The following is a 27,659-nucleotide window of genomic DNA, read 5'->3' as shown; positions in this document are numbered from 1 at the left end:
GGTTCTCCTACGCTGAGGCAGATGGAAAAATAGGAAAGGGGAGCAGGGGGAAATTCAGCTTAGTCAGGTCTTCTGCTCCAGCAGTGTACGCATCACAGTGTGTGTGTGTGTGTGTGTGTGTGTGTCTGTGTGTGTGTGTGTTTGCTCTGTCTGTCAGGTCCTCTTCACAGGCAGCGCTCACTTTAAGTGGGACAGACAGCTCGAAGACTAAAGGGTTCTCTGTGCACCGGCCTGAAACCACAGGTGTGTGTTTGCGTGCGCACACTTGCATCTACTGAAGGTTGTGTGTGTGTGTGTGTGTGTATACATCTCTTTGTGTACATATTTCTGTTTTGGCGCAGGGTTCAATGTGGTGTCCGTGCATCTTTGCGTGTGCATGTGTGTGCTTATAAGTGTAGAGATCGTGTATTACTAGTTATTAGGTGTTTCAGGTGTGTGCGTGTGTAACATGTGTGCACGCTCATGTGTTAAAGTTAAACCTCACTAAACACTGAACTGTGCACTGGCGTGTGTGTAATGTCTGTCTTTGGGGTTTTGCTGTGGCGGCTTTGTCATACCTGTCTGTGTCTGCAGATCTTTTCGTATTAGTGGAATTAGACGGCCTGTTCCACATGTTGTCTGCGTGTGTGTGTTCTGTCTCTATATCTGTCTGTGTTTTCTCGACTGGCTTGTGTGTGTCCGCGTGCACGGAGAGAAATATGTCTGCTTAGGTTTATATGTGTGTGAGTGTGCATATATAAATGCGCAAGAATGTGTGTCTGTGTGTGTGTGTGTGTGTTGCAGGCTCTGGGCTCTGGGGTCACCGGCAGGTCCTCATCTCCTCAGACCAGACCAGACGATGAGGAGGAGGGGAGCGGCCCGGTGTGCTGTGCAGCCCTGTGCTGTGTAGCAGTCTCCAATCTGGGACATGGCCTTGGGCTGCGACTAAATGAAAAACGAAACAGAGCAGCAGCAGGGCCTTAAATGTTTGTAAATCGGAGACTGACTAAACCGTGCTAAACACAAAAACACACACGGAGCAGACTCCAAACAGATCTCCCACAGAACAGTACCCCCTGACCTGCTTTCCCTGGCCAGGCTCTGGCCCGGCTCCAACTCGGAGTCAGGTACACACCGAAAACGATTCTTCCCTTTGGGTTTATTTCCCTTTTAACTTTTGTTTTCGTGATTAATCAGAGTGACGTTTTTTCCCCCCGACCGGGATTCGTGACCGCAATTGAATGCCTTTTTAACTTCAAATAAACAAAATATTTAGCAAGTGTTGTTGTTCTTCTCCCTGGATTCTTGCGTAACAGTAATATGTTTAACAAAGCACAGATGCTGCATCAGCCCGGAGACATAGGTCTGCGTTACAGAGGGAGAACGAGAGGAGGACAGACTTGTTAAGAATGTCACTGCAAACACATCACCATCCTGCCAGCCGGAGCCCAGGGCCGGCCCAGCCCGAGACACACTGACCTTTCCCTGGACGCCGCTGACCTATTAAGTTGATATCATGTTTTCTTTGTGACCTTTAGGCTCTGCTCTTCACATGTGGCTCGTGGGGGGGTGGTTGAGGGCAACAGAGGAATACGCTTAAGTAAAAACACAGAGGAGGCAGGGAGAAGGAGGAGGTGTAAAATGTGATGGAACAGGAGGGGAGAGAGACAAAATGGGAGAGAGATATACGGAGTGAGAGAGGGGAAGTGGGGGGTGATTTGAGGGGGAGAGAGGGTCCTGCCATAAACAGAGGGAGTGCGAGGTACACTTCACACTGGAGACCAATAGAATTTTAAGCCTTTTGTGCAGCAGTCGAGGTTACGAGTTGTTTCAATTCAGGAAGGACTCTCCGAGCCAAAACAGTTCCAGGATCCGTGCACCAGCGCAGGAGACAACGCCAAAGTGCAGCACAGCTGGGAAAGTCCACTCTGACTCATTTGTGGATTCCATCTACAGATGGAGAAATTTCTGCTGCAGTGTCAATAAGACTGGAAGAGTGAAATATAACACCAACCACTCATCCGTTCATTTGATGGGTAGCCTGACTACCGGTAGCCTCTGGGCGAACGTCAGTCATGTGTTGCCCCCCCGTGGTCGGACTGACTCTTTAATCCCTCATAACAACAATAACCTCAGCAGAAAAAAAGCAGAGAGATGGAGGCAATTAACTCAATTATGTTTTGGGGTTTATTCATATTTTTCCTGGTGGCCGTCGAGCGGAAGAATCCTCTAACCACGTCTCAACACTCAGAAAGTTTCTCCACAATGATTTATGTGAATGAAAAGGAAAGAACGTGTTTTAGTTTTACTTTCATTCATTCCATTGTGTTTCGGAAAGATAGAACACGGGCCGGGGTGATAGGAAAAATAGAAAAAGAAATAGAAATAGAAAGAGAACATCGGTAATGGGCCGGAATACAAATGTGATGTAAACTGCAGACAACCCTCTGTCACCCTTGTGCATCCATCCCTCCATCCCTCCATCCCTCCATCCCTCCATCCATCTCTCCATCCCTCCATCCATCCCTCCATCCAACCATCCCTCCATCCCTCCCTCCATCCCTCCATCCAGTCTGTGTAGTCGACACCCTTTCCTCGACTCCTTGACTCCTGTCTCTGCTCTCTCCTCTCTCCCTCCCTCCTGCTCTCCCTCGTCCTCTGTCCTCTCCCTCTTTCATCTCAGGCCAGACATGCCCAACTGCAGCCAATTAGCACCCCCCCTCCCCCCACCCACCCCCTTTTCCTTTCGTTTCTGCCCCCTCTTCTCTCTCCTCCCTCTGTTTGTTGTGTAAATTAGATTTGGGGGCTCTAGACAGATTTTTTGTACTGTTTAAGCTCTCTCTCTCTCTCTCTCTCTCTCTCTCTCTCTCTCTCTCTCTCTCTCTCTCTCTCTCTCTCTCTCTCTCTCTCTCTTTCTCTTTCTCTCTCTCTTAACATGAATAAACCTGTTGGCAATTAAACATTTATGGAACTGGCATGGCCCCGTTTATCCCATCCCACTCTCTCTCTCTCTCTGCCTCTTGCTCTCTCTTTTTCATCCATTCACCTGTAACCTGCTTTTTTATCCCTCCCTGTCACTCTCGCTGAAGCTCACGTTGTCTCCTCTCCGCTCACCTTTCAACACCTGTTGCACAGGTTGTCCCATCCCGGCTTCTATCCATCCCCATCTCTCTCTCTCTCTCCCTCTGTGTGTGTGTGTGTGTGTGTGTGTGTGCATGTCTCTCTCCCTCTGTGTGTGTGTGTGTGCATGTCTCTCTCCCTCTCTGAGTGGAATAGGGGAATGATTAGTGAGAACACATTCAGATTTTCCTTCCACGTGTCATGCCAGTGAAACGCCCATGTGCCCGCAGCATTTTGGGACAGCTGTGCCAGGGAAGAAGTGGTGTTGGTCTGTGTGTGTTGTGTTGGTGTGTGTGTGTGTGGGCACGCATGAGAGAGTGTGCGGATAAGAAAGGCCGGGGTTAAAGAGCAACAGAGTATGATACAATAAGCAGCACTTGCATAATATAAATGAGGAGCTATCTCCCTGGTTGTACAATGTGTGTGGTAGCTGAGTGTGTGGTGCACGTATGTTGTGCGTTTGCAGCGGTGGGTGTGCACACGCTTTCACACAGCACAGATGTTTGTGTACCACTCGTGGGTTCATCAAGGTGTGTGCAGACGCATGTGAACGTGTGTAGGCCGTGGTGCTTTCAGTCGTGGGAACTCTAATTCTGCTCTCGCGGCCCAGATGTGCTGCATGGTGCTATGAAACCTGACCCCCCCCCCCCACCCCACCCCAATCCCCCCCCCCCCCTCACCAACAGCAGCCCCCCTCTCCTCCCTTGTCCTCCAAACCCGCCCAGAACTCTGCGTTAAGACACATGTGGAAACAATTCAGTCAATGCCCTGAGCAGGGTAGCCCTCACACACACACACACAAACAGACGTATACACACACAAGACACACACACACACACCATTCGCACTCGCCCCCCCTCTCATATACCATGTGCGGACATACACACGCCCTGCGTACGCTCACATGTTACTCTCATCTGTCCTCTGTTGAGGTGCTCATTGCATGGCATTTGACAGTGTGTTAACTCTACTGTGATCCTAAACTGCTATCAGGTTGTCTACACTCAATCAGTAAGTCATGTGTATCCCCGGGATAGCTCAGGGTTTATGGAGGAGGTGAGCAGGAGGCTACACTTTCAGAACAATATGTGCCGAGGGGAGAGGGGAGATTTTTTGGGGATGTTGTAACAATATATGATACAAGCTACTTGCGCTGTAGCAGCTTCGGATGTCACGTCGCTGTGTGCGTGATTCCAGTGCGTGACAAGACAGGAGATGGGATGTGAAACAAAAAGTCGGAGAGAGGTTTTACACTTTAAAAGACGTAAAGTTAAATAATAGTCAAATAATCACCTGTCCTGTTGTGTATCATTTTTTAACCTGTGTGTCATTTTTCTCTTTCTCTAAATGATCCCAATAGAAACTTAAATTTATAGAAATTCACTGTATGTTAGGACTTTGGCCTTGTATCTTTTGCCTTTGACTTTATATCTGCATGAATGTAGCAGTTTTCCCTATTAATGTCCTGCTCATACCTTTTAAAGAAGCCTTAACTTGTCATTTGGTTTAGGTGCAGCAATAATTTCCAAACACATTTCCATAAAGCAATAAATTTAGATCATTAAACCTGACTTGAACCTGAACTATATCTGTTTGTGTTTTTATCAAAAGACCCAGAGGAACGTGTTCATCCGGTGATGCAATGTCAGAAAATGATGTTCCATGAAATCATTCCATTTCTGAGAATAACAGTTTTTTTGGTACTTATTATTTTAAGTATGCTCCTATATTTACTGACACTCACAGGCTTATCTTGTCCATTCTTGATTTGATAAAACCTTGGATAAATGGGATTGCACCTCGAGGCCTTTTTGCCAGTTCCCAGGATCCATCTGGGGGTCTGCTGCTCGACGCTGATGCACTGAAGAGGGAGCGTGTGGTGTCTAAAACAAATATTGTTTTGGAAAGTTTAAATTCTGAGTCTGGAGACAAACCGCTGACTGCAAAATAAAAACTGAAAGTGCACCAGAAAACCAACAACAACTGTAATGTAACAAGCGTCTTAGTGCTTTGCTCAGCTCACCTGCAGTAAACGGTCCTATGGAATTTTTAAAGTGACTGTCAAAGAGTGAGAAAGTGTGTGTGTGTCGGGTCAGGGCAGAGCAGAGACCGGGTTTGTTTTTGATATAGCCAAAGTGCAGAAACAAGCCCATTTCTGTAATTCAATATTTCACTGCCTTCACATCTGTAGCTACATGTAAAAATGGAAAATAGAGGGGTGGGATATAAGACTGACATGGAGAGAGGGAGGAAGAAAGAAGGAGAGAAAAATACACCCTCTTCCCCTGCCTTCACTCGCCCGCTCCACTCGCAGTATGACTGCATGCTCGTCTGTGTACACACACTTTTAATGGTAACACAGGATGCATACTTGCCGCATGCACATATACTTCTTGTCTTTCGTTTTCTTTCTACCTCTCAATCAGTCTCCCTTCTTTTTTTTTCAGACACACACATACACACACACACACACCGCTCTGGGTTGACTGGTGTTGTAAGTTGGCGTGAGCGTGGAGGTGATCTGGGTGTGATTACTGCTTGGCTCTCCGACAGCTCTGATGATGACATTCAGTGCTTTGAGCTCCTCTGGCCTGGGCCCGCTCCAAACACAACCAGGCAGCACACTCTCTCTACCTCGCAACCGTGCATACATGTGGCCTAGATACTACAGAAACACACACACCGGACTCCCCGGACTGTACCTCATGTTCAGCTGCACACTGTGGGTTCTGGTGCGAGGGGTGCAAGATTCAGAGACCACAAAAAAAGCAAGTTGTGTCGAATGATCGCTAAGAACTTAGAGGTTTAGTTGCAACAATCATGTCACCTTCTCTTTCTTACACTGACTTTATATATTCAGATCACTATTATGATATATTTTTCAGCCTGCGTGTACGTACAACCTGCTCTGGAGTCTGCTCCTCGGATCCCTTCGATCTATCTATGTTGTCACCGCCTCTCTCTGTATTCCATTTGCTCCGAGTGTCTGTTTGCCTCATTTAAATGCCGAGCTTAGAAAGCAGCTGTGTGTTGGATCGTTGCTATCAAGACCGAGTCAACATATGTACACACACACACACACGCACACACACACACACACACACATACACACACAGGCGCACCATTCTCTCAGTTGTGGGGCTTCATGCCCAGATTGTGTTAATCCTCGCTGTCCTCCACACATTTCTCTAAACCCATCAACGTCAACGCAGCTTTGATGAAGAAACACACACACACACAAACACACACACACACACACACACACACACTTACAACTCTCCATCATTATCATTGTTTCAGCTGGAGAAGAGTCAGCGCTTTTGTTTGTAATTACAGGGGTTTGAGGAGAAAGGGAACACTTCTCAAGAAGAGAGAGGAGGATGGATGGAACAGGAGAAAAAAAAGGAGTAGGTCAGGAAAAAAAACACACCAGCATGTCTGTGACATATTAGTCACATTTTACCGTAATTGTTGTTCGACCTCATCCCACACTTGTAAAAAAAGAAGAAAAAAGAAATAGTTTGGGAATGTGCTTTACTGTGGACGGCTTCCAAGGTTTTGTCTGGTGTGTTCTGTACAAAGGGCAAAAGGAGCTTTGTGGTTGGCTGGTATGGCTTTAAAAACATTACAGCTATGGGTAGAGAGGCCTGTTCCGCTTCCTAAGCCCGGGGCTTCAGTCAGGATTGACCCCATCAAAGCAAAATAGATTGTGCCATTTGTAGAGGTTGTAAAGAGTCTTCAGCTGCAGTCATTCCGTTTCCCTAAAATCAAAAAAACGAATCCCTCGGTGCAAAACCCAAGATAAAGGAAACATAAAACTGACTTGGTTTCCTTCCTTCTGGACGTGTGGTGATAAGCCAACCCGAGGATCTTGGAGGGGAAAAAACCAATTGATTGATGGACAGATTGATTTTGACTTTTCAACGGGCCCATCCATTCAATATCATCAGAAGGAGTAAAGCCTGTTTGTCAGAAGCACACGCTTGTTTGACTGAGGCGGAGAAAATGCTCCAAAACAACACAGCTGAGTGATGACAGGCACGTGGCACATGGCAACATGCACACAGCTTGCTGCGATCCCTCAGGGTTCATAAAACACAAGCCTCGTTACAGCCTGCCCCCCCCCCCACTGTGACAAGCAAGCCGAGGTCACAGTTCGGGGATAAGGGGTCGCCGTGAGTAGAATCAGAGGACGCAGCAGACTTACTGTCGTAAACAAGACTTCTTCTGGTCATTAACCCTTTTATCTTGAAGTTTCTGTGCCGTGGATATATTGTGTCCTGGCAGTTCTTTGGATCTGCTGAGCTCGTCTGTCTCTTTCATCCCTTGTTTTCTTGGACAGTTCACGCACACACTCCTACGTGAGCTCCATCGCACATATTTCATGCAGCATCTTGGAAAGGAGCACCGCTGTGGTTTGTTGCACACAGGCACATTTCTACTGGAAGAAGCTCAAACACAAAAACAGTGCAACTCTCTTCTGAAAACACATGCACACAAAAATGCAATGAACCCCACAACTCGGACATATTCGCCACATTTAACTGCTTTGGAAACCCGCAGCACTTAGGGAGGTGTGTGTGACCCGTGTACGTCCTCTCCTGACTCCCAGTGTTGCCCAACAGGGAGTGTTTGTGTGGTATCCACGGGCAACGGCGAGAGAGGGTGGGGGAGGCTGATGTCGAGAGGCAGGGCTGCAGCCACACTTTTCTGCACTGGTTTGTTTGCATGTCTGATTGCTGTGTGTGTGTGTGTGTGTGTGTAACTGCAGATCTTGCAGGTGGGCCTATGCACGATGTCATTGTATGACTATGTTTGTGTATGGCTGCGTGTGCATGTGCACTTGTGCATGCGTGTGTGTGTGTGCCTCGGCAGCGTGTGGAAAGTGTTGTTGTCGACTGGCTAACTGTTACTGACAAGCACACACCGACTACTGGAGTCAAAAAGTTAAACGTACTCTATGCTCCTTTCTCTCCCCGGAGGCTCCCTCTTTCTGCCTCTCTAACTTTCTCTCCTCCCATTTTTTATTTTCTATATTTTTCTCTCTGTCATACTCTCCTGCTTTTTCTCTCTCCCTGACAATTTCTTTCTTTTGCCCCCCCCCCCCCTCCCTCCCTCCATCTCTGATGATTTTAGCAGAGGTGTGACTCATTGGGCATCGAGCCACAATGTCAGGTAGTGAGGGGAGGGCCGGGGAATGAGGTGGGGAGAAAGAGAGAGAGAGGGAGAAAGAGAAGGGGGGAGAAAGAGAGAATGAGAGGGGGGAAGGAGAGTTGTTTTAAAAGTGGTGAGGTGTAGCACAGGGGTTTGGGGGGGTGGGGGGGTCTGAGATATGCAAAATGGAGTGGAACGTGCAAGAAGGAAAGAGTGAGGGTGAAAGAGGGAGACTGGGGAGAGGGAGGGGTGTACAGTCAGCACAAGGAAAACATAAAAAAGGAGGGAAATGAATAATTTCTGCAAACGGTTTCCGTCACGATTGACTTTTTTTTTTTCCCTTCTCCTTGCATGTTTTCACGACTGCTGCTCGTGTTTTGGCCATGCAGCGCTGACCAATGTGTTTATGTGCAAACCTGTTCACGGGCAGGCCTCCATTCATGACTTTTTATGCCTTAAAGTAGCTAATTACCGGGAGGGTCATTAATATACGCCCGTTTCCCAATAAAAAAAAGAAAAGGCCTGCAAGGAAATGGAGGAGGAAGGAGGGATGGTGTGTGGGAGAAGGGTGTAGAGGAAGAAAGGGCCTGAGAAGAGGGGAAGTGGAGCTGGGATGGGATGGGTGGAACGAGGGGGAGAAAAGAGGAGAAGCGGTGTGATTATGAGGAATTGGTACAGAGAGGTTACGCAGGCACATTCATGTTCATGTGGCTTGTCAATCAAATGTCTCTGTGGCCCCTGAGGCGGGGGTTCTCCATCTCTCTCATTGTCTTATCTCAGCCTTGGCACAGATACCCCCCCAACATACGCACGCACACACGGAGAGACATATAAAGAGATACAGGTAGAGAGATAGACAGAGAGACAGAGAGACAGAGAGACAGACCAATAGACAGACAGACAGGTAGTGAGACCGACAGATTGACAGACAGACAGACAGACAGACAGACAGACAGACAGACAGACAGACAGACAGACAGACAGACAGACAGACAGACAGACAGACAGACAGACAGACAGACAGACAGACAGACAGACAGACAGACAGACAGACAGACAGACAGACAGACAGACAGACAGACAGACAGACAGACAGACAGACAGACAGACAGACAGACAGACAGACAGACAGACAGACAGACAGACAGACAGATATAGAGATACATGGAGACAGACAGACAGACAGACAGGTAGTGAGACCGACAGATTGACAGAGAGACATAGAGGTAGAGAGAGAGACAGAGAGACAGAGAGAAAGAGAGACTGATAGGTAGAGAGACTGAGAGACTGAGAGGTAGAGAGAGAGGCAGAGAGAGAGAGAGCCAGAGAGACAGAGAGACAGAGACAGAGAGACTGAGGGACTGAGGGACTGAGCGGTAGCGAGACAGACAGATAGACAGAGAGAATAAGAGGTAGACAGAAAGGCAGATAGGGAGACAGACACAGGCAGAGAGACAGACAGATACAGATAGATAGATAGATAGATAGATAGATAGATAGATGGATAGATGGATAGATGGATAGATGGATAGATGGATAGATGGATAGATGGATAGATGGATAGATAGATAGATAGATAGATAGATAGATAGATAGATAGATAGATGGAAAGATAGATGGAAAGATAGATGGAAAGAAAGATGGAAAGAAAGATAGAGAGACGGACAGACAGATAGATAGATATACTGATATAAAGACAGACAGAAACGGAAAGACAGATAATATACTGATAGAGAGACAGACAGGGACGGACGGACGGACAGACAGAGAGATAAGGGCTCTGGTGTTTTCTCCCATGTGATGACACATTGTGCTGAATCCTTTTGTCTCAAGTTCCCGAGGTCACCCAGAACACACACCGACTTGAGCTTCTGTCCTCGCCCGACACTGCGTTTGTGCCAAAGCCATTTTTCTGTGTCTGCCTTTCCTCTTCCATTGTCAGCCCCTCAGTGGAAACAGAGAGAGAGAGATGCCTCCGCCGCTCCATCTCCGCTTCACTTTGGAGCAACAACAGCAGAAAGCGTATAGGGAGACGGACAGTCACATGAAGAATTCCAACCAGCACATGCAACCTGATGTGCTCTCCCTCCATTAAAACTGCACTCTTACGTTGCTAAGTATTTTGTTAAGTACTTCAGTGTGGGGCTGTTATTACATCTTGGCTCGTGCATGCGCTGGAGGCCGACCTGATCCATCCAGTGTATTTGAGCGGTGGTGACAGAGGCATGGGGAAGATCAAAGTCATCCTGATAGATTGCTATCGCCACTCCCACCTGTTCCCTCTGGAATTTCCTCTCTTCCCAGCATGTGTGCATACGCGTGCACGTCTGTTATGTCTATCAGACTGTTTGTGTTTCTGCATGTGTGCCTGGGTTTGCATCTGTTACCAGGTGGACGTGGACCTGTGTGTGTGTGTGTGTGTGTGTGAGCCTGTGTGCTGTATGTGTGTGTGTGTGTGTGTGTGTGTAGGCTGTTTCAACACGCCTGCAACTTGCGGGAATCTTATAATCTGGAGCTGGAATATGTATTCATGTCTGTGTCTGTCTAGCCCTGCTGCACCTCTCACTCTCTCTCTCTCCTTTCTCTCACCCTCTGACAGCTCTAATAAGTTCAGCAGATCAGGTTACACCCCTCGATTCATGCCAACTTCTCCCTGTTTTTCTTTTAATTCTGTCCTCTTGCATCTTGCTTTTGCCCCGCTTCCTACAGATGCTCTGTCTCACCAATAGACCGTTTCTCACGAACCTGAGGATACACACACACACACACATGCAGCACACACACACACACACAGGGAGGGAGACAGTGCATGAAGGCACCGTCCCTGAAGGCCTCTCAGGTTGCTGACATTTTCCATTTTTGCGCATATAAAGTAATAATAATAATATTAGTGGGTGTGACACGGAGCAAGGGTCCGTTCACTGCCACTGCCAGCCTCCTATAAATATCCCCCTTCTTCTGGGGAATCCGAGAAGCAGCAGAGACCTTCAGTTTACACAGCTGAGAAGCATGTGGACGAAGAACCCTCCATTCTGTCTCTTTCCCTCTTTTTCCTCCCTCTGCTCTGCCCTATCCCCGCTCTTCATTTTCCTATCACTTCACCACTTTGGTCTGCTACTGTTCGTCTCTAACATTTATTTTTTTCCTCTTTTCTGTCCCAGTCTTCGTTTTATCTCCCCTCACCTGCCCTCCTCCCCCATAATCACTTGCACCTTTTTTTTCTGTGGTGTGACCTCCCACCTTTTCTCTCACCCTCACATCTCTCCTTTTTTCTGTTTATCTCTTCTGATGGATGTTGTGGTGACACATTGGACAGAGTTCAGCGGGTTATTATGGAAACTGTAGAGAGAGATGGGGGTGGGAGGGTGGGGGCAGTAATTGGAAGAAACTCACACACACACACACGCATGCATATAAAACAACACATGTTTTGTGTTTATAGCATCAGATACATGTAAGCCTTAATTCATATATCAGTGTTTGTCAGAGACAGAGAACAGTGGAAGTTGAACATAGCCCTGTGTTTTATTGGTCTTTAGCTCCCTCTAGTGGATTTTCTGCGTAAACGTAACAAAACGTCCATTGCCAACTCGATAAACCCTTATCAAAAGCTCAGTCCAGGTATCACATGACCACACCAGGATAATAATAAAAGCACAGTAGTGTCATGACTCTGTGGTCAAACACTGTTGTGATTTTCTTTTGTTTAATTGACGAATCTTTGTTCAACATATGGTTCTTTACTGTGATCATAACTTTCAAATTGACTCGAAGACAGAAAGCACAAGACACTCATCGGCATGTTCATTGATTTACTAAACTTATTCAAATCGGTTTAGCTCTTTGGCCTAAAAGGTTCCAACACATGCACCCCCCTCCTTCATTCTACTCTCTCTCTTCTACGCTCTCGGTCCAAGAACTACACACTAAAAAGAGTTTTATCACAACAAAAAGATACATATGTGGAGAAACAAGCTCCAATTTGTTGTATAATAATATTGTAGCCACATTTCCAGTTTTTCTTGTGGTTCATCCCCTCCACTAATGGGCCCAATCTATCACTGTATTTACTCATATAGATGTGCAAAAATGAAAGGGACACAAACAAGTTACCTGCGTTGTCTCCAGTCCCAGTAAGATGTGGCTCAGCATTTTTACAATACCTTCGAAGAGTATGGCTTTAGCCTGGTGTTCATGGCTTTAACAGCTTTCCAGCTTTGGAACAAATTCCCTTAAAGGTGAGGAAGCCCCGTTTATCAAGTCGCAAAAGTCTAAATGCACCATTATGTGCGGAAGGGTGACAGTGAACATGAGATGACTAATTCCAAGCACATTAATGTGATCTTCATTAATAATTCATACTTGACAGAAACATATTACAAAATAATGTCTGTTATGAGATAGTTATTCTAAATGTCAAGATTATAAATCAAGTGAAAGTATATCATTACAGAGGTCTTCTCTAACGTTTATGATTATTCCTAGAAAGGATATAGACTGTAGGTATAAAACATAGCTGACTGTCTATTTTAATGTATTGTGGAATGTTTGGTTTTATTAATTTTTAGCAGAAATATGAATTTGTCATCACTGACCCTGCGGTAGATGTTATAAAACTCCATTTATTAAGTCAACCTCTAAAAAGTGGAATTATAATGAACTGAGTGCTATAGCTTAAACTCTCTATGTGGTTTTCATTCTCTCAGTAGATGATATGCAGACAATACCCAGTAGATGGCGCACTAGGATCACAAATGAAAAGAAAAAACACTATAAACCATAACGGCCTCTGACAGAGACAAAGTCAAATCTATAAAACTTAATGAAGAGATTCTGGAGGTTGTCTCTGGGGGTTTTCAGTTAATATGAGATTTTAGTTACTATGAAATGTTTATGAGAGACAAATTCACCCATTCTGTGATAATTATATATTTGTGTGATCTTATTTATTAACGTTGCCTGCAATTCATTCTAATTCCAGATGCAAAACCTATCGAATCAATGTTATGAACTCATTCATAGTAACATATATATTTCATGTTGGATTTTTACATAGTTGGAAATGCATTGGATATTAGATTGGACGGTGTATTTGCATGTTTTTAAATGTCATCTCATTTATTATTATAACATGTCTGTATGTTTAAAACGCAATTTTTTAGACCCTTTGATTATTTAGGAGATTAAGACTATAGACGTGTCATCCTTATGCATCTACAGTGCCTTCACTCAGTGGTTTCCAAAGTGTTGAGGAATAGCAAACATTGTCCCAGAAGTCAAGGCCTGTTGGCCACTTAATGATAATTCTATACTTATCAAGTAAGACAAACAAAACTTGCATTTCCATCTATTGCTTTTTAATGGGAGCCCTTCATTTGCTCACCACCTTGTTGCTGACACACGTCTCTGATAACATTAGTCCTTAGTTCCAGGCTGTTTTACATTGTCAGGCTGTGGCCAGTAGAGGGAGCCACAAGATCACGAATGAAATCTAAAATATTCAGTTTGCACACTTTCAGGTAAATCCAACACCTTATACCTGATCACTTCAAAAACCCTTGATGACTGAATGGAAAATGTTTTATTTACTTCTAAGCATGTGGATGAATAACTTAACTATTCTAACAAAAGGTGTTCATCCACCTGGTCGCCACCTTCCACCTTCTCCACCTGACACGCACTCTTCAGAGAGTGGGGGTCAGGGGTCAGGGTCAGGTGGCTGCTCAGCGGTGGGTCAGAGGAAGTGGAGGCCGCCCCTCTCTGTCGGGGAGCCGGGTGAGCGAGGCGGATGAGAGCGGCCTAATGCTCCGTGTAATGCATGTTAATGTAACAGGCACACAGGGACCGCCGGCCGGAGCGCTTTGGGATTATTTATCACAAAACATTTGTATTCTTCCGTCGGAGAACGCTTGATCCCGGATAGCTGCACACTAATCCTTCACTCCGTTAATTAAAAAGAAGGGGAAAGCAATGGAACTGGTGCTGGTGATTTTTTCTCTCCCTTCTTGTCCAGAAATGTAATCATTTCTGGAGAAGCTTAACCATCTGCTTGAGGTTAAGTCTGCAAGCAGATTGTGTTTCCTGCTTATTTAAACCTGGGGATTTTGGTTTCGTGTTTTTTTTTTTTCCTGAAAAGGGGAGGGTGGTGCATTTCAGGGGCTGTTGGCTGTCGGAACAAATAGGTCAGGGACAACTTTAGTTCCTATAGGGAAAGCACAAGTGATATTTGATAGATGACATCTGATGAGCATTTGATAGCACTGCAGTTTCTGCTCAGGAATGTGTTGTGCCCTTTGTTATCCCCCTGTGAAACACCAGGCTGGACTGGAATGATCAACTATTCCACCCTCATCCCCTGCTTCCTGAAGGTCTTATTCTCCTAACTGCGTAAAAAAAATAAATGTCAGGCACGACCTCTGTCTCTGAGTTGAACTACTCCCACTTGTCCCGTTCGCCTGTTTTTATTCCAAGTGAAAATATCACAACAACATTACGCATCAGTGTCGCTCGGTTCCCCTGATCATTCTCACGGCCGCGGAATGCAGAAGTTCACAGGTTTAGGGGCAGTTAAACAGAAAATGTGGCGTCTAGTCTAAAAGGAAATGTTGCCCATAGGATGTAGAAATAATTGTTTCTTGTTCTTTCTCTCTCCCCCGTCTTCGTTTCCCCCCTCCTCCTTCCCTAACAAGCCCAGCGATGCCTGGAGGCCAGAGCTGTGTCGTCAGTCCCCAGAAAGACACTTTCAGATTTCAAGCCACCGTCTTACATTAGGATGCCACTCGTGTCTGTGCGGAGACGAACCCGAATTCACAAAGACATCCTTTAGTTCCCCCCCCTCACTCTCTGGTTCAGCGGTTGTCTAACGGATCAGGAATAACAGGGGACACGTCAAATCTGGACAAACATGTGTCGCACTCTAAAGATGCCTGAGCTGTGGTCCTTGTCCTTAAATAACAGACTGGTACTCGGTGGTAGGTCTTTGATACCGAGGTCATTTATTATCAAAATGTTGTTTCCTCAAAACACCCCCAGCACCCATGCGCGCTTCTTTCTGCTGTTGTCAACACGTCACCTCGGCTGTGTGGCATTCATCTAATCCCAGTTATAATACCTGATTATAGACAAGTATGATTAAGGCTTTATGACATTGCTTTTATGTTGATTGTGTTGATACGTGTTCGGGCCTACTTACGTGAATTACAGTCGTGTAATGCCTATTTGTACGAGTGTATCACCCACTCATGATTGTCACTGCAATCGTTTTAAGCTCCGAAACCTTCTCATTTAAATATTGATCCAAATTGAGTGCTCTGACCAATCAAAGATTCTTTTTGAAAAAGCCCAAATTTCGCGTGTGATGATTAATTAATGTGGGACTGTTTTTTTTTTTTGCAATGTGGGCATTCATCTTCAAAGGGCTCTCATTAAAAAGCATCATGGAATCCCAGGAGCCTGCTGGCACTGGCCACTGCCCGAGTGAGGCAAAGCGAAAGAGGCCAGGGTGTTTTGTTTTCGGCATTGGAACATGTAACGGTAGTTTCCCAGAGGGGTAATTCTTTTATTCTGAAGCTAAAATGGGAGATGTAATTCATCAAAGTACAAAATAATGTTAGCTACACCACTGACACCCTGGGCAGTGTGGTCACCGAGACAAATCCTTGTCCATCCTCATCTGTGAAAGGCAGCCTTAGAAAACGACACCCACAACACAATTTGTCCCCTAATCCAAATCTGTCTCAAACGTCTGGTGTCAAACTTACGCCTTCTCGTCTTTTTAATAGGTCAGAGGAATAGACACGGGGATGCGAAAGGGTTAAACGTCTACAGTAATTAGAGTCGCACTTCGCGTCGGCGTCCTCCAATACGGAGCATGGAGAAGCAACGTCCACCCCCTCCGTCCTCCACCCCCACCCCTCTGTCTCCCTCCCTCTCTCTCCCTCTCTCTCTTTCACACACACACACACACATTCTCTCACAAACACACACACACACACGCCTCCCCACCAGCTCCTCCGAGTGTCTAATACACTGGAAAATCAAAGCGCGAGCCTCCCCCGTTCACACACCACCGGTGTTGCGCTCGGAGCACAACACACAAAGAGAGAGAGAGAGAGAGAGAGGGAGAGCGCGGCGCTTCCACTCTCATCTCTTGTCCCTTCAGCTCAACTACCCAGTGAAGTTATCTATAAACATAGATGTTACAAACTTATATGTGAGGATTCTTTGAACCGGGGCCAGGAATCTGCTTCTGTGTTTACTTTTTTTCTGCTGAATGGCCCCATGAAGAGAGAGATGTCCTGGTGAGGTGGTTTTACGCACGCCGCTGAAATGGATCACAGACTCTCCAGAGGCAGCTGGGTGCCGGTGACTGGACTGGTCATATGTCTGCTTCTGTGTGCGTGTGTCGTGGACCTGGTTCTGGCGCAAATTCGGTACTCCATCCCGGAGGAGCTGGAGCATGGAGCTTTTGTCGGCAACATCGCCGAGGACCTGGGCTTGGATGTGGCCAAGCTGTCAGCCCGTCGGTTCCGCCTCGTCTCCGGCGCAAACAAGCAGTATTTAGAGGTGAACTTGGAGAATGGCATTCTCTTCGTCAACGAAAAGATGGACAGAGAGGAGCTGTGTGAAAGAAGCCCGAGCTGTTTTTTACACTTACAAGTGGTTATTGAGAACCCACTAGAACTGTACAGAGTGGAAGTGGAGATTCTCGACGTGAATGACAACTCTCCCAGTTTCCCGTGGAGCGAGTTTAACCTCGACATCACGGAGTCGGCTGCGCCCGGCTCCTGTTTCCCGCTGGAGAGCGCGCAGGACCAGGACGTGGGCACCAACTCGCTGCGCTCTTACCAGCTCAGCGCCAACGAGCACTTCATACTGAACATCCAGACGCGCAACGATGGAAACAAGTTTGCCGAGCTGGTGCTGGACACGCCGCTGGACCGGGAGCAGCAGAAGAGACACGAGATGGTTCTGACAGCCATCGACGGGGGGTCTCCGGAGCGCACCGGGACGGCGTTGATAACTATTATGGTGTTAGACGCCAACGACAACGTGCCCGTGTTCGACCGCTCGGTTTACCGGTCGAGCCTGGTGGAGAACGCAGCGAGGGGCACGCTGGTGCTGAAGCTGAACGCCACGGACCTGGATGAGGGCTCCAACGGAGAGGTGACCTACGCGTTTAGCGGGCACGCACCCCTGAAGGTGCGAGAGCTGTTCAGCGTGGACCCGTACACGGGTGAAATCCGAGTGAAGGGCATCGTGGACTATGAGAAATCCAGTGTCTACGAGCTGTATGTGCAGGCGAAAGACAGGGGACCTTCCGCGGTGGCGGTGCACAGTAAAGTGCTGGTGGACATCCTGGATGTGAATGACAACGCGCCCGAAGTCATCCTCACGTCAGTGTCCACACCTGTCCAGGAAGACGCGCCGCCGGGCACGGTGATAGCGGTTATCAGTGTCATGGACCGGGACTCTGGAGAGAACGGGAACGTGGACTGTCAGATTCCGAACAACGTTCCCTTTCAGCTCCACTCATCATTCAAAAACTACTACACTCTGGTGACGAGCGAGTTTCTGGACCGGGAGGCGGTGTCCGAGTACAACATCACGCTCACAGCCCGCGACCTGGGCTCTCCGTCGCTGTCCACCAGGAAAACCATCCTCGTCCAAGTGTCTGACATTAATGACAACCCCCCGCGGTTCTCTCAACCCTCATACACAGTGTATGTGACCGAGAATAATGCCCCTGGCGCTTCCATTTGCTCCGTCACTGCGTTCGACCCCGATTCCAACCAGAACGCCTATCTGTCCTATTCTATTCTCGAGGGTCAGATCCAGGGCATGCCCGTGTCCACTTATGTCTCCATCAACTCGGACAACGGCAATATCTACGCACTGCGCTCTTTTGATTACGAGCAACTTAGAAACTTTCAGATCCTGGTCCAGGCGCAGGACGCTGGTTTCCCTCCTCTCGCCAACAATGTCACAGTCAATGTCTTTGTCTTGGACCAGAACGATAACGCGCCCGCTATTGTGTCCCCGCTGCCCAAGAACGGCACCGTGGCCACAGAGGTGGTTCCACGGTCAGTGGATGCCGGGTATCTGGTGACCAAGATCACAGCGTTAGACGCCGACGCGGGGCAGAACTCCCGGCTGTCCTATCAGGTGTTACAGGCGACAGACCCGGGGCTGTTCAGCGTGGCTCTGTACACGGGAGAAATCAGGACTTTACGCCGGTTAGTGGAGAAAGACGCCACAAGGCACAGGCTGGTGATATTAGTCAAGGACAACGGGCAGCCGCCGCTCTCCGCCACCGTCTCCATTGTCCTCACGGTGGTGGACAGCGTGCCCGAGTCGCTGTCAGATTTCGGAGACCTCACTCTCAGCCCACAGCCCCCCTCCAACCTCGCTCTCTACTTGATCGTGTCACTGAGCACCATCTCGCTGATCTTCCTGGTCGCTATCATCGTGCTGGCCGCGGTGAAGTGCTACAAGGACAGGGAGACCCTCAGCGGGTACAACCTGCCCCCCTTCGCCTGCTGCTGCTGCGGCGGGTTCCAGCCCGAGCCGCCGCCGGAGGTGTTCAAAAAATCCAACCTCAACCTGCAGATTTCCTCCGCGGCCAAAGTGCCCACAAACTGCATGGAAGTGAATGCAAACAGCAGCCTGTCTCAGTCGTATTGTTATAAAGTGTGCCTGACCCCGGAGTCTGCAAAGAGTGACTTTATGTTCCTGAAGCCGTGCAGCCCGGGCAGCACGCCGAGGAACAACGAGGCGAAGAGCGCGGAGAACTCGTGGAACGCGCAGAGCCGGAGCGCGTCTGTGAACAACGGAGCAACTACTCCCAACGAGGTACATTCGAATCAAAGTGTTGAAAAACACCCCCGGAGATAATGTTGCTCGTGTAAATCTATCATTCTCACTTACTGTCAGTGTTAAAAAAAATCAATGTATCTGACACGAATCTAGACCGTGACATTCACTCATGAAGGTCAAATTACGCATGCCAGACGAATCTGAACCCAACTTGAGCAAAGCCTCGATTCTCTATATTTGCTCTCTGGTGAATAACAATCTTACTCGGTATCTCGCCTCCAATGGTTTTTTTAAATCATGGCACTCATTTATCCCAGATGTGCTGGTTATGGTGATGTTTTGCTCTCGAGAAAAATGAACAGAGGCGACGTGATATTCCATTTCTAATTGACTTGTTACTGGAAGTGCAACGCTCCGCTTTGCCAGGAGCATATGCTGTGCGCACATAGCGCGTCTTATCATCATCTGTATGGAATGAGAGATATCAATTACTGCGTGAGAGGAAGATGAGATATGACTCCTCTATTCAATCAAATATCCCCGGATGTCTCCATCACGTATTATTGATATAAATGTGTCAAAAATGAATTTCAAATAATAATATTATCATTAATTTGAACTGAATGTGAAAAGGTCGTGACCTGAGAGAGTAATGATGTCTACACCATCCAGTGTTATTGCACCATGCGAGGACACACACACACACACGCACATGCACACGCACACGCACACACACGCACACGCACACGCACACACACACACATACACATGCACTCAGTACATACACCTGAATACAGAGTCAAGGTTATACACATGATGAACAAGGTGAATGGCAGCTGTTTCAATTCATCAGCCACCGGGTTCAGACAATTCGTGTTCGATCAGTCGGGTTAGCGACACGCCTCCTTGCTCTCAGACTAACACTACAGGACAGATAACCTCACTAACTGTGCCTCAAGGGCAAGAGCGCGGCCGACCCATTATACTACACACAATGTGGCGAGTCACAGAGGAGGAGGAGGACGAGGAGGAGGAGGGGGGGTCCATTATTGATGAAAAATGGCAAAATGGACGGTTTTGGGGAGACAGTGGAGGACATCGAGAGGGGAGGGGGAGGGGGGCAAGGAGAAGGACGGGGTGCAAGGACACGGCTGGACTGAGACGTGGGACGCCTGTAGATCGGATCCGGCGTTGTCCTCTGAATGTGAGAAGAGAGAGGGAGGGAGAGGTAGAGGTAGAAAGAGAGAGAGTGAGGGAGAGACGGAGAGAGAAGAGGGGAGAGAGAGCGAGGGGAGGGAGAGAAGGAGAGAGAGAGAGACGTGGTTTCACATTTGTCGAGCAAGGACGGGGAAGAGGGGAGGCAAAGGAGGGGTGGGGGGGAAGAGGAGACTGGGAGACGGAGGATTTACGGAGGCAGGCTGTCTACATCAGTGTTTTCTAATTCTAATAGACGGGGCAGCGGTGCGTAAACGTGCGCGTAACGTTCACTGTCGTCTGCCTGTTTCCATCATAAGGCGGAGGCGCCACGACTCCGAGCCCCGGGAAACCAGACTCCTCCAGCGGGCACAGGGAGCCGTGTCAGCCCGGTCACTGGCCCGCACTGTCCACCTCTGGCCACACCAGGGATTTCGAGGTCACGGTGACTGTGCAGAGCCCGCAGCTCCGTGCTCCTCCAGGAGGAAGTGTCCTGCTCCTCCAGGAGGAAGTGTCCTGCTCCTCCAGGAGGAAGTGTCCTTCCGGTCGTTAATTGTCTCCTCTAATTCACCCTCAGCGCCTGACCACGTGATTCGGTGCGAGGTCGTCAGTGACACATTAAATCTCAAAGGCAAATTACCATGAAAGCATCTGAGCGTCACTCGGAGCGCGCAGTGCTGTCTCAGTTGATGAAGTGAAGGTGAAACAAACGGAACGACGCGTTGAGTCGTGCACGACAGGTGCGCGTAGAGCCGACTCGGGTCGTGCGCATGGCTGCGAGGAGAGCAAAACTTTTCAAGGCCGTCTCTGAGACTTTTAATTAAAAACCTTGCTCGAGGAGCATCAGGCAAATATTAATGTAAAAATGATGCATAAAATCCACAAAACAATGACGTGTGTAATTTTCTTAATTTCCTCCCTGGCACGGTTTCCTTTGAAGATTGGGATCATGTTTCGTTTCTTCCCGGTGGGGTCCTAATTGGTTTTGTGCGCAGTTTGCGAGGAGTGTATTTTGAATACCGATTCTAATAATACGCTTACGTCGCATTCTCCTTGTTAACAACTTTAGGGGAATTCATAGAGCGTGGAATCCGTACCATGAAACACAAACCCGGAATAAATATGACTCCCCTTCACCCCCCCTCCCTCTGCTCCACAGAGGATAAAAGCACAACTAAGTGACAGACGAGTCGTGGCTGAAAGCACCTCTACTCTTTCAAATAAAAAAACTGTTCTGCCAAACGTCCACAGGGGGGCAGCCACGATCCATCACAAAACAGCCATGTCTTCATTTCAGGACGAACACGTTGATGGACCGCTGCTCATGTCGATTATCATTGACCTCTACTGATCCAAGAGGGCGGAACCAAGGCTTTCTATCAAAACTGTTTTGACTGGAACTAAGATTTAGGAGATACAATTCTTTAAATAGACCAGAGCAGTCAACTTGTGGCAATGTGTGAATTTACATGAAGATTCTTATCATTTGTATGAATATTTAATTTAATTATTTTCTCTTTTCCTTCTGCAGCTAAAGCAGCCAAACACAGACTGGACTCTGACAAAAAACCAGAACTCCTCCATAAAAAGGTACATTTTCACCCATGTTTTTTAATAGGAAGCAACATTCTTAGTAAATATTATTTGAATGTAAATCAAATATTTAATCACAGACTGGGATCTTTTTTGCAGTTACAACTCTATCAACATGGACGGCACCCTGATGCGTAAGGCCATGCACGCCGACCCAGAAAACTACGTCACGTCCATGGCTCCTGGACAGTACTACACCTGGGGTACTCACATGAGAGGCCCGAAAGGTAAGACAGGCGGGACACAGGGGACCATAGCTTTCATCAACACTCCACACACATTGTCTCTACACCTTGTAGTGTACACTCTGACACAAGAGCAGTATATAACGGCACATCTTCATAGCTTGATGTAATGATATTTAGTTTTTCCCATTTCTCCCCTTTCATTTTTTGTTGGTAATGTCTTTCCTCACCTTCACTTAGTTGGGTCTCTTCATTTGTTGTATGTCCTTGTTGACTTGCCTCATTGCAAAACACTTTCTATAAGATTCTTAATGAAATTATCATTACAGCAGTGAGTCAGTATTGTATAGTCTAATCAAGTATTCGCTTCTCCCCTCCTTCCTGCGTCACTCTACAGAATACAAGATGTCTCCATCAAGCAGTGGGGTCACCTCTCGCCCCTGGACTCCTCGCGCCACACCTCCTCCTCCTCAGCAGCAGCAGCCGCCGGCGGTGCCCCCCCACCCTCACCCACACCCGCCCCCTGACTACCACCACAACGTGTACATACCCGGGACGCCGTCGGGCTTTTGCACCCTGAGGCCGGCCGTACAGCGGAGTGAGCTGGACGTCCACAACGCCTTCTCCACCTTTGGCAAAAGGCGGCGTATGCAGATGTCCCCCCAGGGAGAGGCTGCGATTATAAATAATGACTTGTACAACGACTGACTTTTAAATGGCTGTCTGACAGGATGATGAAAATGACGGATAACCTCATGTGAATACAGAGCAAGGGACCGTTCAGTATATAAACTAATGAACATATGATTTACAGCTTGTATGAAAGATATACAGGATGCGCAATTCACCGAGTAATAGAAATAATGAATGAACAATCCATATTGGCTAAAATGCTGACGGAGAATAAATTCCAATAAAGTATTTATGTGATAAGTCACTGCAACATAGTCATTGTATGTGTCTTTCCATTATTATCTTTATTATTGTTATCATTTAGACAATCAAACTGGAGCAGTTGTTACCTCCAAAATGTTTTGAAAGGCATTAGCGGACAAAAATTTTGCACATCCCAATGAATTTATATTTCTAAGTTCAATCAATGAAAACATTTGCTTTATTTTCTTTTATATGTTTGGTTGCTAATAGAGCTTGCGTGAATATGACAAATAGTATCATAGTGTATATGCAAGCTGCAACTTGACGCAGGCTACTGTAAAGATGGGGGATTTCCCCCTCACGTGTACTGTATACATTTATGAAAATAAAGTATTTTTTTTCACCCGGTCTTTTTATGTCTCTTGAATATGTGTGGTCTGCTGTGACTACAAAAATCACGGCCTAACAGAACCCACACATCCAAGTACAGATTCAGTTGATCTACATGCACAAAGCATTTAGATGCAAGTTTCCTAGATCTATGTTTAATTAGCTGGAGTCAATTATTTTGTGGTGAAAAAGTTCCACAGCTACACTCTTACAAGGGTGAAAAGCTTTTCGCCTTGGTAAGCTGTTTTCCACTGTGAGGAATAAACATAGTAAAATGCTAACATATGCTAATTGGAGTGCTTGCATTTCCATTTGCCCGCAGAGAATAGTGGGGTTCATTAACTGAACAAACAGGACCTGCTTTCTCGAAATATCACTTTAATTAAGACCACCAACACGAATGCAAGCGTTTGAGGGGGAGGGGGATCAGCTCCAAATGCCACACCTGGATGTGAGCGTGAGGGCCTGTGGCTTTTCTCCGCTCCCTGTGCCCTTTTACATCTGACTTCCCAGGGAATTAGTTCCTCCCGTGGTTAGAGCTGGCCACTGGCCAGAAATGAGCTGCGTAATTAGGTCATTGTATGGTTCAGATTTAGAATAATTCGGTTAATAAGGAAACTGGGGTCCACAGAGAGCACGGAGGGGAGCGGGCTAACCTTCTCCACGGTAAGGTGATCCGTAGGGACGGCCTGTGGGGGCATCCAGATTTAGGTCAACTTGGCTCAGGCTACTTTCAGATGAGTAAGGGACTGAACTCTATTCCTAAAATAGAGCTGTAGGATTTTCTGACACAATAATAATTTATATATTACTATGTTACTTAATAAATCTATTCAGAGTCATTGAATTCATGCATACATCTAAACATGGAGAACAAACTAAATAGGCCCATACAAATGTATGTTTCATTTAAACCCAGCAGTTAGTGTTACTGCAGTGAAATACAGTGTTATTTTTTATCATGTTCATTACAACTTAAACTGTCATCACAAGTGTTTATGGGATATAATGTTCAACGCAGATGAAGGTGTAACACTTCACCTCTTTGAACTAGGCTGGTCAGTCCCACTGGGAGCTGTCCATGGCCATGGTGCTGAAATTGGTTTCCGACTGGTGGATGTGGTGGTTCTTCTCTAGCCAACTGTAATTTGGCCCGGCTTCCACCAGAGGGCGCACAGAGCATTACTTACTGAATGCTGGTGCAGCATGTTGAATTAAATGATTTTGAGGCAAAACATAAATATACAATTCAAACCGACCAAAACTATGTTACAACAGCTATGCAAATACAAATATATAATTTTGTATAGGAAAAAAAATTTAAATAAAACTACAGATTATGCAGAAAAATGACCCCTTGGAGTGTTATACTGTAATATACTGTACAATGTTATTGGTTTACTGATTCAGTGCAAGAATAATTTGAAAGTTGCAACAGGTCGTGGTGAAGCCATTTTTAATTTACGTGAACTTACTTTTTGACTTCTAACTTTACATTTTAGATGCAAGAAGTTTTGTTTTTTGTTGAAAATCTGCCAAGCTGCTAATTAACTATAGTAACTGCAAATTTCCCCATTGTGGAACAAATAAAGGACTTATTATCTTTGCTATAACTGCTAAATTAATGAAATGAGAAAAAAAATACAATGTTTCACCCTGAGATGCAATGGATATTATAATGTTGGAATAGTAGAGTAGCCTTAAATCGAAAGCAAATGTACAAGTACTTCAAACTACTACGTGTGTAAAATACTTGTGCTAATGTAGGCGACTTGTTTAACTACAGCTTGGCGTTCATACTCAATAAAGACCATCACTCTTAACATGGGGAGTCCTACATGCAATATGCTTGATACCCATTTACATCCATGTATGAGAAAGATGTGATTAAATAAGAAGTTATGTTATTTTACATTAAGACTAAAATACATCTTGGTTTGTCATTTTAAATGGAATTAAAATCGTGGATACTTGAAATGTATTCAAATTATTTCATACTCCCTTTTTTAACACTGATGTGGGAGCACAACTTCCCCAGCAGAGTGCAGCATTGAGTAGCAATAACTTAACACCAAACAAAGAGGGTGAGGAGAAAAGGTTATTGTTATTAAATCAGGGACTGCAGAATAAGACGGTGTAAACAGACCTGGACAGTGTAAGACAAAACACAAAGGAAATTTGCTGAATAGATTAGCAGGAAAAAAGAAATGCAACTGAGAGGTGAGGCAGAGGAACTCAATTCTCTCTTCTTTTCCTTTTTGATACTGATAAACAAAGTGTGGCAAGATAAAGTGATTCAACCTTTTATAATGATCCCATTTTATGTATAACTTTGTCTGAAAATATGCTGATAGCTGTTTACAAGTTAAATAAAAAATGCTAATATCACCCAAATCATTGTGTTCTTGTCTTTGGAGTTGAAAAATAAAGTATTTGCACTCCGCGGATAATGGCATCAATTTGAGATTGTTGGAGTTAGGATTTAGTAAACCTAGAGTCCAGTCAATGAAACCAGATTAAATGTGTCTGTTCAAGCTTCTGCAGCTTCTAAAGACACATTCTGAGTTCACTGAGAAAACCACTGATCAAGAATTGTTGATTTTCATCAAATTGGAAATGGTTAAAAACTCATCTTACTGAGTGTAGATATTCCTCGCTCTACAATGAGGGAAGTTTGTTAATACCCTCCGCTCTCATCAATGGCATAATACAAGTAACGTGATCAGTGGATCCCTGGGATGAATCATGCGGCCATAAGCATTAAGATAAAAACCATGGAGCACCTCAGTGCCACTGACCCAGAGTATAACAGTTGGGCAATATTGAGGTGATTGTACTTGAAGGGTTTGTTAAAGTCCCTCTTATTTCTCCTCCGTCCGAATCTGCACAACCCTTTCCACTCCGGGCGTTAAGGTGGGTGGCTCGATAACAGCAAATTTCCCCTGAAGGCTGTGTGCTCATTATGTTGTGATTATTATACCTTAAGCGTCACACTATTAAATGGTGGGCCTTTAATTCATAATTAAGTTAATAAATTTAACTAAAATTACCATATAGTTAGTGGTAGTGGAAGGATAGGGAGTTCTTGACTGTGTAGAGGCTGGCAAAATTCACACTTACAGTATGCAACATTAATGAAGACAACATTTGTGTTAAAGAACAACATTTATTATGAAGATAATAAAAGTATAAACACACAAACTAACTAAAGGTGTACTTACTTTATACAGATGTGCAGATGTGTATGTGAATATGCATGTGCATGTGCATGTGCATGTGAGTGTGAGTGAGTGTGCTTTCAAAATGGCGGCTGGGCACTATGAAGACAAAAGACTCCCTAGAGTGTTTACACCATGTGGCTAAGAGCACATGTATGTGTTATGTTTTGGGAGATGAGTGTGTGTGTGTGTGTGTGTGTTGGTGTTAGAGAAAGTAGTTAGTAGCATGCAACGAAAGATGGTGAAGAGCATAACAAAGCTAACATTAACTTTCAAATAACTTATAACCAAAATATCACAGCAGCACAAATCAAACTTATAAACATTACATGAATAGAATTGAACAGTCTGTGCTTAGCCTCGTGTGATTATTAAGCCCAGTTGTGTTACATGTCCATGAAAAGGGGAAAACGGTTGATATGCCGTTTAAAGTCCAGTGGAGTGGTCTTGCTGATTTGTGGCTCCTGGGAGACTGAGTTCTGGAGGCTCCTCTTTGTCTCCAGAATAAAGAAGTCATGTGGGTAGGCTTTGGCTTCACCTGTAGGCCCAATTATAGTTCACAAATACTAGGTCCCAACACAATATATCTATGAAGGTGACTTGTACTGTAAAGCCTTTGAGTAGTTGATAGGATTAGAAACAAGCTTGAATTCCGTACATTTACTCAAACTCTTCAGTGTTGGTTCACATTTGAAGGCAGACTGAGCTGACTGAATTAGGACGTTTCCAATTCGGAGGCCACATGTGAGTGTTGATCTATTCAAGTCATTACAGTTTTTCTCAGTTGTTAACACACAAAAAGCGAAAATTCTGCACAATTTGCACAACATTCACTTCATGTACCAATCGCTTGACCCAATTTGGCACTACTTCACACTCCCTTATCTGCATTAGACTCTGACTTTCCTTCTTTACACTCTGATGTAAATTACACATCACCTTGTTGTCAAAACACTACACACAATGTTCAGTTGTTGCACACACTTCTCAAGTAAAATCTCAAAGCATCAACCTACAACACACAAATACTCAAATCTCTAAACATTCAGGTCTGTTGAGCAATTTGCAATCAGGACTGCAGCATAAAAGGGCCTTCAAGCTCTGTTTTGTTTGATGAACAATGGAATAGAATAGA

The 27,659-nt window shown here is 45.8% G+C and overlaps 1 protein-coding gene across 2 annotated transcripts; it reads left to right on the top strand.

Annotated features, from left to right (window-relative positions):
• The first annotated feature begins 16,581 nt into the window (after positions 1-16,581).
• Positions 16,582-22,748, top strand: si:ch73-233f7.1 (uncharacterized protein LOC100537710 homolog). Of its 2 annotated transcripts, none has more exons than XM_061080269.1 (4): positions 16,582-19,104; positions 21,794-21,852; positions 21,955-22,073; positions 22,438-22,748. In XM_061080269.1, the coding sequence occupies exons 1-4, from the start codon at positions 16,582-16,584 to the stop codon at positions 22,746-22,748; spliced, it is 3,012 nt and encodes a 1,003-aa protein (XP_060936252.1). The 2 variants fall into 2 exon arrangements, with proteins under 2 accessions (XP_060936252.1, XP_060936251.1); XM_061080268.1 differs by having other exon boundaries at positions 21,955-22,082.
• Positions 22,749-27,659: the final 4,911 nt, after the last annotated feature.

The sequence above is a fragment of the Limanda limanda genome, chromosome 10 (genome assembly GCF_963576545.1).
Source record: "Limanda limanda chromosome 10, fLimLim1.1, whole genome shotgun sequence".
Lineage (NCBI taxonomy): Eukaryota > Metazoa > Chordata > Actinopteri > Pleuronectiformes > Pleuronectidae > Limanda > Limanda limanda.
Note: the sequence above shows the minus strand (reverse complement) of the source record. Positions and strands in the feature narration are given on the sequence as shown.